The 12,949-nt window shown below is 39.7% G+C and overlaps 1 protein-coding gene across 1 annotated transcript in view; it reads right to left on the reverse strand.

Moving 5' to 3' along the window:
• LOC100551715 (calpain-1 catalytic subunit) overlaps positions 1-12,949 on the reverse strand; it is a 38,719-nt gene that overhangs the window by 4,960 nt on the left and 20,810 nt on the right. Inside the window, exons 10-20 of the mRNA XM_008125038.3 lie at positions 11,844-12,004; positions 11,355-11,524; positions 11,240-11,251; positions 10,059-10,270; positions 7,700-7,739; positions 6,759-6,824; positions 4,895-4,952; positions 4,691-4,755; positions 3,083-3,151; positions 2,876-2,954; positions 1,904-2,020 (exon numbers count right to left, since the gene is read on the reverse strand). Coding sequence (XP_008123245.1) covers positions 1,904-2,020; positions 2,876-2,954; positions 3,083-3,151; positions 4,691-4,755; positions 4,895-4,952; positions 6,759-6,824; positions 7,700-7,739; positions 10,059-10,270; positions 11,240-11,251; positions 11,355-11,524; positions 11,844-12,004 — 1,049 coding nt within the window. The remainder of the gene's footprint in view (positions 1-1,903; positions 2,021-2,875; positions 2,955-3,082; positions 3,152-4,690; positions 4,756-4,894; positions 4,953-6,758; positions 6,825-7,699; positions 7,740-10,058; positions 10,271-11,239; positions 11,252-11,354; positions 11,525-11,843; positions 12,005-12,949) is intronic.

Here is a 12,949-nt window from a genome sequence, read left to right on the forward strand (position 1 = left end):
CAATTCTAAAGTTGACTTTTCCTATCAGTTTTGCCCTATGGTAGCTTACAAATTAAAGGCTGAGATACATACAGACATTCCAATTAATAATAAAGAACTCTGTAAAATGTATAGGTTTACAAATACAAGGGGATTTCATGGACTGATTGCCACCATGGGGTTTGTACTTGGCAGTCACCCATCCCACCTCCAAAAGGTAGCAATGCCTGAGTCTCAGCTAAGAAGCTGAACAGTAAAGAACTAAAAACATAAAAAACAGTACTTCCAAATAAATAAAATTCTGAATACGCTGAATATTCTGAATCAGTTTTAACTATTTCAACTGTTTGTTTGTAATACCATTAATATTTAATTCTATTTTAATGTTTTCATATGTTTAGGTTATAAATTGTAATACATTGGTTTTATTGTAAGCTGCTTTGAGTCTCTGTTGCAGAGAGAAAAAGCGGGGCATCATAATAATAATAATAATAATAATAATAATAATAATAATAATAATAATAATAATAATTTTAGCCTCCTTTATGCTCCTATTATACAGTATGCAAATGTACACTATAAACCCTGACAGATTTCTGTTTTGCTACAATGGGAATATATAAGGTAGGTTTAAACTCAACATGGCTTCCGTTTCAGTTTCATGGGAAGAGAAGTTCTCCTATGCCAGTGGTTCTCAACCTGCGGGTCCCCAGGTGTTTTGGGCTAAAATTCCCAGAAATCCCAGGTTGAGAACCACTGTCCTATGTGCTTTAAAAGAGAGATTTGCTCAAATCTTGGAGCAATTCTCCAATTTCTACACATATCTTGAAAAACACAGAATTACCTATATTTCTTTCATTTTTCTAGAACAATGAGTGCAAAATCCAGTTAAGTTTTTAGTTCAGGACAATGAGTGCCTACAGCATGTCCCACTCCTAGTGAAAGGAGTGGCTGCAGGGGCTAGAGCTGCTAGCAACTTTTTTCTTCCTTTGAAATGCCACATATATTTTTATAGTTCCCCAGCCTCCCAGTCTGTTGGATCCCAAATGCCTTCTAGATCAGGCCTGCACAACTGCAGGCCCTCAAGATGTTTTGGACCTTAGCTCCCAGAACTCCTGACCATTGGGCAAGCTGGCTGGGGCTTCTGGGATTCTTAGACCCAACCTGTATGTTGTACAGGTTTGCTATAGAGATTTGAGGGCATTTTAGGATCAAGAAAGACCTTTTCCCTAAAACACAACATGAAGGGCTCATGGCTTAGCTGTATTAAACAAAATATAATGAAAATAGCCCTTATGTTCTCTAGATAGCATTTGAGAGCAATGCTTTTGTTTTTATTATTTTGCAAGGGGTGTAACCCATCCAAGTATTTTAGGGATGAGTTGATTCCTTTATTTTTTATATTGACCCAAAATTTTATGATTTTGAACTTGGTAGATCTTCACTGATTTATGAAACTGATCTATTCCTTATCCAGTAACTTATCTGTAAAGCCATTTTACATACTCCCCCGCCCCCACCATACCGCAACTGTGTTCAGTATGAGAGAAATATAGGAATGCATACATCAGGCTTGGGAGACAGTACAGTGGGGGAGGAGTGCACAAATGAAAGAATAAAATAAGTTTATCAATTAAAAATATGCCTACTTCTTTCTTAGTACTAGGGTGCTGGGAAATCAGGACTGAAATTCCTCCTCCGCCTTGGAAACCCATTGGGTAGCTGTGGACAAGCTATGCTCTCAGTAACAAATTTCTTCTGAATAATATGTCACCAATGAGACCCAAGACAATGTTGTTGAAGGCTTGGGTTGACTTGAAAGTGCACAATAACAATATCAATATCAGTGTAACCTTAAACACTGTTAGGACTCACAAATTGTTCCTATAGAAGGCTGGTCAGACTCAGCAATAGAGACACTTACTGAACATGGTCTCCAACTTCACTAAACAAGAGACAAAGTTATCAAAATCCACACCCAATGAGTCATCAGCATATCGGTCCACCACCACTTGATGCAACTTGTTGTCCAGTTTGAATCCTAAAATGTGAAAAACAGATATGTGCTATTGCAGCAAAATGTCTCAAAATAACTCAAAGGAAACAAATCTGTAAGGGCCCTTCCACACAGCTATATAACCCAAGGGAGGTTAAGAGCACTGATCTCTCCCCTGCTATATAAAATCCAGATTATCAAAGCAGACTCATATAACCCAGTTTAAATCAGATAATGTGGATTATTTGCTTTGATAATCTGGATTATATGGCAGTGTAGAAGAGGCCTCAGACAGAGGAATTTGCTGGGCGTTCATTTCACTACAAAAATGCCAATTTTTTGAAGACTGGCAATAGAATGAATGCATCTCGCCTAGGAAATCTATCCAAGGGCTGTAAAACATTCTGGAGAACAAAACATGTTTGCAAACTATGACTAGATTTGAAAATTATATTTTATGTTCATGCGTTTGAAAAACACATTCAGGTTTTTATTTGCATTAATGAAGGAGGGCAAAAAAGGCATCACAACCTGATGATGGAACTGAGATTGCTTCTGGAACATGGCCACACAGCCCGAAAGACATACAACAACCCCTGAGATTATACTGATAGGATTCTAAGCTATGCAATGATAACATAACTGAGGCATTTTTATATCTCTATTCTGATATTACTGCTTGTGCCTTCTGAGGTTCGGAGAGTGAGTATTAACCCTACACATAAATTGGCTATGTCCCCACTCCTCAATGGGAAATAGAAAATAATGGGATTAACACAAGATATATGCATCTAAAGTACACAATATAGTATTAGTCAATGCATCAGGTACTTCAGCTCGTAAGCATTCCCAACACCTCAATGCCCCAGCATGTTTATTATTTTCTCTTCTAAAACTTACCCGCTGCTTCTAAGGCCAGACGCATCTCATAGGAGCTCATGGTGCCTGATTTATCCAGATCAAACTGACGAAATATATTCTGTCATGACAAAAAATAAAAAAAATTATGACACTCTGATTCTTTTCCCAACTGTCATGCTTTGTGTGTTTCTTCCCAAAGAACTGTCCTGAATGCAGCATAGACCCATGCCTCTTTCCCTTCTTTACCAGCCAGCTCCTGATCTTGTTCCACAAGATCTGAAACTCCACAAGTCCCAGACGAGCACTGCCATCTTTCTGAAGAATAGGAGAGTCAAGGAGAAACAATCAATAGAATAAAACTTACAATCACAAAGTCTGAGGAAAAGATGATGGAACACATGATATAGGCAGGACCTCCAAAACTGCTGAAAGAACAGAATGATGCAAAATCCAAAAATAATATTGGTTGGGATCTAAGTTTATGAGGTCAATCCCACTCACCTCTCTATTCTAGACCCACTACTTGGACACAAGAGGTGTTATATAATGGCTACATTTCTGTGCTTTTCATCTTGGAGTGGTGAAAATATCTGGAACACAACTGTCCCACATCTGTGCCAAAGGCTTTGATAACAGAACTGCTCCCCTCCCCAACTCCCTGGATACCAAAATCTGTGGATGCTCAAGTCACGCTATAAACAATGATGTGGTAAAATAGTGCCCCTTATATAAAGTGGCAAAATCAAGGCTTGCTTTTTGGACTTTTTTGAGGGGGAGAAGGAGAGGGAGAAATATTTAAAGTGTGGATAGTTGAAATCATGCATGCAGAATCTGAGGCTACAGAAGGCCGACAGTAAAAAAAAATGAAATAAAGAGCTGTGAGTGCTTCAGCTAACTTTCTAACGGTGTTTGTTCACAAAGTTACTTGAATACAGTGCTATCCATGTCTTGACAGTTTTCTGAAATGTCTTACATGAGCATAATCAGGCAACCAACTTTACTACTACTACTACTTCTAAATTATTATTCTTACTACTACTGCTGCTACTACTACTACTGCTGCTACTATTATTATTATATGTTATTTTATTTATAATCCACCTCTCCTTTTGGATTGAGGTGGGGTACAACAATTCATGGCTTTAGTCTCTTCTTTCACACATAGCTCCCTATTGCCAAATGATGCAGTGCTTCTCTGAAAAGAGAAAACACAAACATGTAAAAGATAGCATGTGAGCTTAACTGCTCTCACTTCTTGATATTATTTCTTGCATCCATTCTCTGCCCACTTTGTTTGGGTCTTTTTTTACACTGTTCAAAAAGAAAAACTGCCCAAAATTATCAGGTTGAAAGAATAAAATGCTCTGGGAAATGACAATAGTTTCAGGATAGACTCTTCCCCCCCCCCCCCCATGCACTCAGTAAAAAACACAACGAGAGGTATTAAAATAAATGCAGTAATAGCATAAAATATTTTTCAGAGGGTGAGGGATCAGCCAATAATTATGCACAGCTTCCAGTACAGATTCATTCCTACAATACAGTAGCAATTTGAACTTCTGATCTGTTTCTAAGAAGTTTAGGGGCTGAGAAAAACTATACACAAATGTGAGATAACACTGTTCTACAGCTTAGTGACTACCTCATGGAGTTCCCACTCTGCTCAATAAATTATGAGCAAAAGCAAATCAAACAGGTCATATTGCATTTCAGCTATAAGGCTTAAGGATAGAGCACTGTCATCCCCTACAAGGCTACAGGTGCTGCCAATTCTTATATTTGTATCAGATAGTCCTTGAGCAGGAATATCCTCAATCAGTTCCCCCTGAACCTACTGACCACAACAAAGGATACATCCATCAGATTGACCATATTGCGGCAAGAATCCATGCTGAACCCGTCTGTCTTCAGATCGTTGTCTGTCGAAGTGAAGAACAAGGACAATTTTATGAAGCTGTTCAAAACAATACACGGGACAGGTATGTGCATGGAGAGGAAGGAGCAGAAGCTATATTCCCCATACACTATGGGTCAGAGGTCTGAATAAGAAGCACTTACACTTTGAAATTGCTCTGTTCAGGAAAGTTCTGAGCTCAAAGACACTGATTTCAATGTCCTGGAAAAAGGAGCAGAGCATCAGCCATTTCTGAATGTTCCTGTTTGTTCAGAATCTCACCCTCCTCCAAAAACAATGTTCACGTTGAGCTGGGGGTTTGGAGACTTGTAAATCCAACTCACCTCTCCTCCATCTCCTACATTTTCCAAGTTCTAGCAAAAACTCTTCAGGCAACGACTTGTGTTAAACTAAGGAATGTGTGTTAGAACATATATATGATATAACATCTCCCACTGCCACTTGTTTATTCCTTCCTGGAATTTCTTTTGGGACTATTTTAGGAAGTAGAACTTCCTAGAACTTCCATGAACCATCACATGAATGAACACTGTATTAAAGGACAGTTCTGAATAATCTTAAGGAAAACCATCTGTTTGGTGAAGAATTTTATCTGACTAGGAAACCACCAACCAGAAGGCTCTAATCTAATTCAACACTTTTGAGATGTCACAAGATCTCAAAATTCATAAGGTGCATCTATTCACTATATGAATTGGGGCTCCAAAAAAGGGATGCATCTTGGAATTGATGGCATCTTGGAATCACAAAGTTGCTTTTTAAAAGAGGCTTGCGAGGGAAGCCAGGTATCCTGGGCAGCTGTTTATCTCTGTCTGCCTTTGGAGGAGGGGTGGGGTGAGAGGAAACCCTGGGCTTAGGCACAGAGGCTTTTTCCTCCTGTCTTTTGTCTCCAGAGAGAAAGAGTGAAGTCAGATCCAGAAGCCTCGGCCTTCCAGCTTTTTCCCCCTTCTTTCTCTGTGCAGCTGCCTCCATTCCAATGACACCAAGCAACAAAGAGAGAAAAAGAAAGAGACAGCAGTTCAAACAGCATGCTGGCTCAATTAAAAAGGCTGTGTCCTAGATTCAAAAGTACAATTTTTCCAAAAATTAAACAGCAAAAATGGGGCTGCATCTTACAATTGATTATGGTAATGGTAATTTTTCCAAAAGGAAAAATTGAAATTTCAACTGAAAATATGGTGTACAAGGAGCTTGGCCTTGTTTTAAAGCAGAAGTGCAGAATTTCTGGAAACCTGATTCTTCTCTCAAACAAATGACATGCTTCGTTTGCTTTAAAGGTCATGTGTACAGTTCTGATTCTGTCTAATTGGGGCGGCAGGATAGAGACACAGTAAGATCCATCCACAAATTACTGGGGAGGGGGGGTTTTAGACCGTAAACTAGAAGTTCAGCACACGAATTTTAGATGTAAACTCCCCAAAACTTCACATTTTATTCTTATAAATATAAGAGGGACTAATATAAGTTAGAGGGATGCTAAAATAACCTCTCCTAAGCATCCTAACATTGATAGGTGAAGACTTTTTATTCATAAGATTTTCAGAACATAATGTTTTGAACATGGTTTATAAGTGCTGCATTGTTTTATATTGTATTGTGTGACTTAAAATCTTTTTAGAGTGCATGTTTTTAATTGGGTTAATAGCATAAATCAGTTTCAATGTTGATTTTTTTTGCATGATGTTAATTGTAATCTTTGTATATGCTGTTTTAAAGCCTAATCTTGGGTGGGTGGGTGAACGTTAAATATAAATAAAGTTAGCAGCAATAGATGGCCTTGAAAGAAAGTGACCTTAGAGGAATCCTGTTAGATCAGTCTCTTGTTAAATCCAAGGGCTATATCCATTAGAACAAACACCCTCCAAATGACAAGGATTGTCACTTCTACATTACCAGTTAGTGAGTTTGATATTTTGCATGTTCACATTCACTGTAGATTTTGACTGTTCTCTGAATTGAAAAATTGGCAGAGGAGAAATTCATAGAATGTCACATTTCAGCACATACCTCTCCTGCAAGCTGACTGAACATGTTTTTGAAGTTCTCATCTACATCATCCTCAGAGATTTCATCCTGAGAAAATAAAATTTAGGAGGAGCGGATCAATGATTCTTTGTAATCATTCTAAAATTTCAGGTTTAAATTGAGAGCTATACTATCTATACAGGCAGCCCCCGAGTTACAGACACCCAAACTCACAAACGATGGGGCTGAGACAACAGGAAGTGAGAGAAATCTATTCCTAGGGAAGGGAAATCCACTTCTGAAAGAGCTATCATGTGGAAAAGGTATCTCCACTGAAACTTTATCACCAATCATTGTTTCGACAACAAGCCAAATTTTCCAAAATCCAATTATCACAGGAACAGAAAGTGAGGTGAAATCTTTTGAAGAGAGGCATAGACAGCAAAACGAACAAATTTGAAGAACAAATTTACAGAACCTATCTTATTCATATCTTGGTGACTGCCTGTACCTTGGAATTCTTCCCCAATGAACTTAGAAGGACATACAGAGCTTTCTCTGCCCCCCCCCCCCAAATGGTATCCTTGTAATAACCCAATAACACAGATCAAGTTGAGAGCAACAATGCTCCATGGTCAAGTAATAAGCCTACACAATCGTTTGCCCACATCCTGACCAACAGATGATGCTGAACTTGCTTTCATGTTTCCTCCATCATGTCACCTCTTTCCACCTTTCCCCTTATTCTTTTTCCTTCAATTTGGCTTTATTCTCCAGCTTTCATCCCAAACTGTTTTGACCAGCAAGGCCTACTTAATAAACATAGTTCTTCAAAAGTAAATAAGCCCATTGTGAAGGCCAATATTCATATGCTTCTTTCAAAGTACCTATGTACACTTTAGTCATCAAAGGCACAGTACAAAGAAGTAAAAAGGGAGAGGGGGTAACATTTTAATAATGCAACTCCTGGATGGAGTCCTTACCTCATCTGGAAGATCTGCAGAGATCTCCTCATCCAGTTCCCTGAAACAAAAAGAAGACTGTTAAACAGATCTCTAGTAAGTACAGTAGAGTCTCACTTATCCAACATAAACGGGCTGGCAGAATGTTGGATAAGCAAATATGTTGGATAATAAGGAGGCATTAAGGAAAAGCCTATTAAACATCAAATTAGGTTATGATTTTACAAATGAAGCACCAAAACATCATGTTATACAACAAATTTGGCAGAAAAAGTAGTTCTATACGCAGTAATGCTATGTAGTAATTACTGTATTTATGAATTTAGCACCAAAATATCACGATATATTGAAAACATTGACTCCAAAAATGCGTTGGATAATCCAGAATGTTGGATAAGCGAGTGTTGGATAAGTGAGACTCTACTGTATGCATAAAAGGGAAGGAGAGGAACTCCTGTATGAAGTGTTTCTGAATATACAACAGAGTGGAAAATAAATGCCTAGCATCTATGACAATGGCTAACCAAGATTTATGAAGAAATTAAGATCGACAAACTGATTAGGCTGATGAGAAGTATCAACTTCAAGAGAGATTGGGAATTTACTAATAAAAATTGGGAGATTGACTAACTGTGGGATTTATTGTGGGATTGAATTGTTGCCTATGTCTAATGCTGCTCTGAGTCCCCTTCGGGTTGAGAAGGACAGAATATACCGTAAATATGGTAAATAAAATAGATAAATATGAGCTAGTAATGCGTCATTAAATGTCCTCTCTTAAAGGAGAGGAGAAATCAGAACTAAAAACCATCAGACAGACAGTGAGAGGTCTGTAGATTAGAGTAGTAGACTTGTTCGTTAGTTTTGCTTTTGTATGTACGTTTTGTGTATTGATTTGACTTAGTTTTGTTAGCTATTGCAGGTTAGTGTTTTATATTAAAATAAAAATGTTTTGTGTGTTTGATATAATTTGCTTCTTTGCTTATGTCTTTGTTTGTATGATGGTATGTTTGTTTCACTGAATATAAATTAATATATTTTAAAAAGAGTGTGGCAGAGGTTGAGATCTGGGAATTAGACCACCCCCCCTTGCTGCATCTCTGAGTCGGAGAGAACTTACCCCACTGAAACATATAGGTAAAGGTAAAAGTTTCCCCTGACGTTAAGTCCAGTCATGTCTGGCTCTGGGGGTTGGTGCTCATCTCCATTTCTAAGCCGAAGAGCCGGCGTTGTCCATAGACTCCTCCAAGGTCATGTGGCCGGCATGACTGCATGGAGCGCCGTTACCTTCCCGCTGGAGCAGTACCTATTAAACTACTCACATTGGCATGTTTTCGAACTGCTAGGTTGGCAGAAGCTGGAGCTAACAGCGGCCGCTCCTGCCGCTCCTGGGGTTTGAACCTGGCACCTTTCGGTCCGCAAGTTCAGCAGCTTAGTGCTTTAACACACTTTGCCACTAGGGCTCCTTACTGCCACATATAGAGATGTGTTATTAACTCAGGTAGTTAAACATGTAAAGTCACTGTAAATGATTATGGCACTGAATAGTGCAGTCAGGTCTCTCCTGAACTGGCTTTTGAATCTTTTGCCCACACTTAGAATCATAGAATCATAGAGTTGGAAGAGAGACCTCACGGGCCATCCAGTCCAGCCCCCTGCCAGAAGCAGGAAGATGACATTCAAAGCACCCCTGACAGATGGCCATCCAGCCTCTGCTTAAAAGCCTCCAAAGAAGGAGCCTCAACCACACTCCGGGGCAGAGAGTTCCAGTGTTGAACAGCTCTCACAGTGAGGAAGTTCTTCCTGATGTTCAGGTGGAATCTCCTTTCTTGCAATTTGAAGCCATTGTTCCGTGTCCTAGTCTGCAGGGCAGCAGAAAACAAGCTTGTTCCCTCCTCCCTATGACTTCCCCTCACATATTTATACATGGCTATCATGTCTCCTCTCAGCCTTCTCTTTTGCAGGCTAAACATGCCCAGCTCTTTAAGCCGCTCCTCATAGGGCTTGTTCTCCAGACCGTAAATCATTTTAAAAGCCCTCCTCTGGACACTTTCCACCTTGTCAACATCTCCCTTCAATTGCGGTGCCCAGAATTGGACACAGTATTCCAGGTGTGATCTGACCAAGGCGGAATAGAGGGGTAGCATGACTTCCCTGGATCTAGACGCTATACTCCTTATTTATGCAGGCCAAAATCCCATTAGCTTTTAGAACCTAAATGAGTTTTCCACACCTCCAAATAAATTGTCACCACAAGACTATTGAGGTTAGAGGACAGAGGCACCAGGAAATCTCTGTGGAGGAGGCTTGAGGGATGTTCATCAATACCTTACAAACAACAATAAATAGTAGAGCAACTCAAATAGTGCACGGGACTCACTCTGTATCAGACTGCTTTTCTGTGAAGACACGCAGGACAAAATCTGCTTCCTTGTTGGGCTCTAAGGTGTAGGGCACAATGATATATTCACCAGGGGGCAGGCGGATGTGGTTGCTCACCTCCCGCAGGCTGATAGAGGTTTCTGAGTGAGCCTGAGACTGGTTTCTCAGAAAGAAATCTTTCTTCAGGTGAACATTTTGGCAGCTCCGCGACTAGGAGAGAAACAACTGTGTATAGCTAAGCAAATACATGCAATCCCTGAGTTACAAACATCTGACTTGCATATGACTCCTAGTTACAAACAGTAGTGAGACAACAGGAAGTGAGAGGAAATCTATGTCTAGGAAGGGAATTCACTCCTGTTAGAGTTATCATGGGGAAAATGTATTTCCACTGAAGCTTTGTTACCAATCCTTGTTTCCACAATAACCCAATTTTTAAAAAATGCAATTGTCACAGGATACAGAAAGTGAAATGAAATCTTTTGAACAGAGGTACAAGTAGCAAAACAAATGTTACAAGGGTGTTAACTTTTCCCTATGCTATCCAAAACTAACATACACATATACACGCATATTTGACTGGAGATACACTTAAAAATGTACATGTTCTGATTGACATATAAATTCAACTTAACTACAAAACTTATCTTGATCATAATCCAGGGACTGCCTGTAGTTTGCCCCTCCCTTCAGATGATAAAGAGCCAACACCTTCCATGTATAAGCACAGAAACAACAACAACAACAAAAGCTCAGAGATAAAACCATTCAGATGGCGGGAAAACCTTGTGAACTAAAAACCTATTTTTGATGGAAACAAAGTTAGGAAGGTGTCATAACAAAGGAAAAATCCATCTGCCACTGATATGTTGAAACATTTCCTTATGTTGCATCTTCTACTCTGAAAGGGGATGCATTCACTGCAGAGCTGAGGATTTTGTTCTCAAGTGAGAATGTATATACAGTAACTTTGATTATCTTGGTTAATCATACAGTCTAAGAAGCTGTACAACACTGTAATCATTTGTTGTGTTAATAGTAAGGGTTCCCACCCCCAGATTCTGTGCAGAGTTATTAGAAAAGACAATAAATCTTTTGATCCTTTGATCAATCCATTTCAGTTGACTATGAGATCTCCATTATCACAATTCAGTAATGCTTTCATTGCTCAGGACATACCTCCTCAGGAGCCTACAAAAGGATCAGGAGAGGGGAGAAAAAAGAAGAGATTAGAAATTAGTTTCTGTTAAACTTCACTAGTGAGAAGTCATACCAGAAAATTTTGTAGGATTACCTCATAGACAGCGAAGCCGATGGTATGCATATCTTCTCCAGTTTGGCGAGCTTTTCGGCGATGTTTTTGCATTAAGGCAACTAAGAAAGTGCAAGCCACCTCATCATCTTCTGGGTCATCATCCTCTTCTAGGAGCTTGATTTTGAACTGTGGATTAGTCCAGAATGTTGCTGCAAGAAGAGAGGGAGGACTCCAGTTATGCAGGGCTGTAAAAGCCCTCATGAGTTCTGTACTGAGAGAAAGGCAGGTTACAAATAGTATCACTAGCAATGAACAGTAGTGTGGGGTCTTCGCAAGTTCTGAGCTATCAGGAGAGAAGTCACTTTAGGAAATAAGATACAATGCATCCCAGACTCACTCTGACTCAACTAATAGCATGCACTCCTGCACCAGGGTCCCAATTTTCAAAATATATAGACTATGCAGAACACAGCTTACAGCAGTAATGCATTGACAACGAAAGAGAAAGAATAGAAAACCATGTGTCACCTGGATGGTTCTTGCAGCCACCAGCTGTGCTGCCACGGTGCCAGGATCCCTCAAAGAGGGCAGTGTGCCATCTGCTTAACCCATCTTTGTCCAGAGTATCTGGAGTGAGGTTACAGATTTCCAGCCTAGAAAACTGACGCATGAAGTCTCTAAAAGACATCCTGCAGGGACAAAAGTGATGGTGAGATTACATAGAAGGAGCAATGCGGTTAATGAGAATGGACAAGAGCAGAAAGGGACATAAGAACAACGGCTGCCACTCTTTTTCCAACTGTGTTTTACAAAAACAAAAGGCAGTATAAATACTGCCTATGCTGGATGGGGTTACTTGCCATTGAACCTGCGGACCCAGGTTTCCACAGTGCCTTTGCACACTTAAAACCTGGGTGCCTACTGTCTCTGTTCCTCAAGACACTGGGTTTGGCCATGGTGGTACATGCTAGTTACATCCTGTTTGGATTATTGTAGTACGCTCTATGTGGCCTAGCTTTGAAGAGTGTTTGGAAATTTCAACAGGAGTGGATAACTCCCCCCCTCCCCCATTGCAGCAGCTCCACTGGCTGCTAGTGTATTTCTGGGCATAATTCAAAGTGCTGGTTATGACCTATAAAGCCCTATACAATTCAGGTTCATGCTACTAAGTAGATTGCATCTCCTGGTATGAACCTGCCCAGGCACTGAGATCCTCAAGAGTGGCTCTTCTCTTGATCTTAACCTCTATTTCAAGCTCAGTTAGTGGGAATGCAAGAGGGGGCCTTCTCAATGACTGCCCCTCGACTCTGGAACTTCCTGCCCACGGAAGCCAGAATGGCCCCCTCCCTGCTATCCTCATGGTGGAAGGCTGACGTATTTTTATTCAGGAAGGCTTTTAAAGAAGAAAGTCTCAAAGATACAGTCAGAGTGTTGTGTGGTGTTTTATGTATTTTAAATTAGTTAATTGTTTTAATTATTAATTATTAGATACTTTTAGGTTTAATTCTATTTTAATATTTATAGTCTTTAGGTTTTAAATTCTATATTGTATTGCTTTTACCACTGTACTTTGAGTCCATTTAAGAGAAAAAAGTGGTGCATTAGTAGTAGTAGTAGTAGTAGTGTCTTACAAA

Source organism: Anolis carolinensis, chromosome 1, assembly GCF_035594765.1.
Source record: "Anolis carolinensis isolate JA03-04 chromosome 1, rAnoCar3.1.pri, whole genome shotgun sequence".
Lineage (NCBI taxonomy): Eukaryota > Metazoa > Chordata > Lepidosauria > Squamata > Dactyloidae > Anolis > Anolis carolinensis.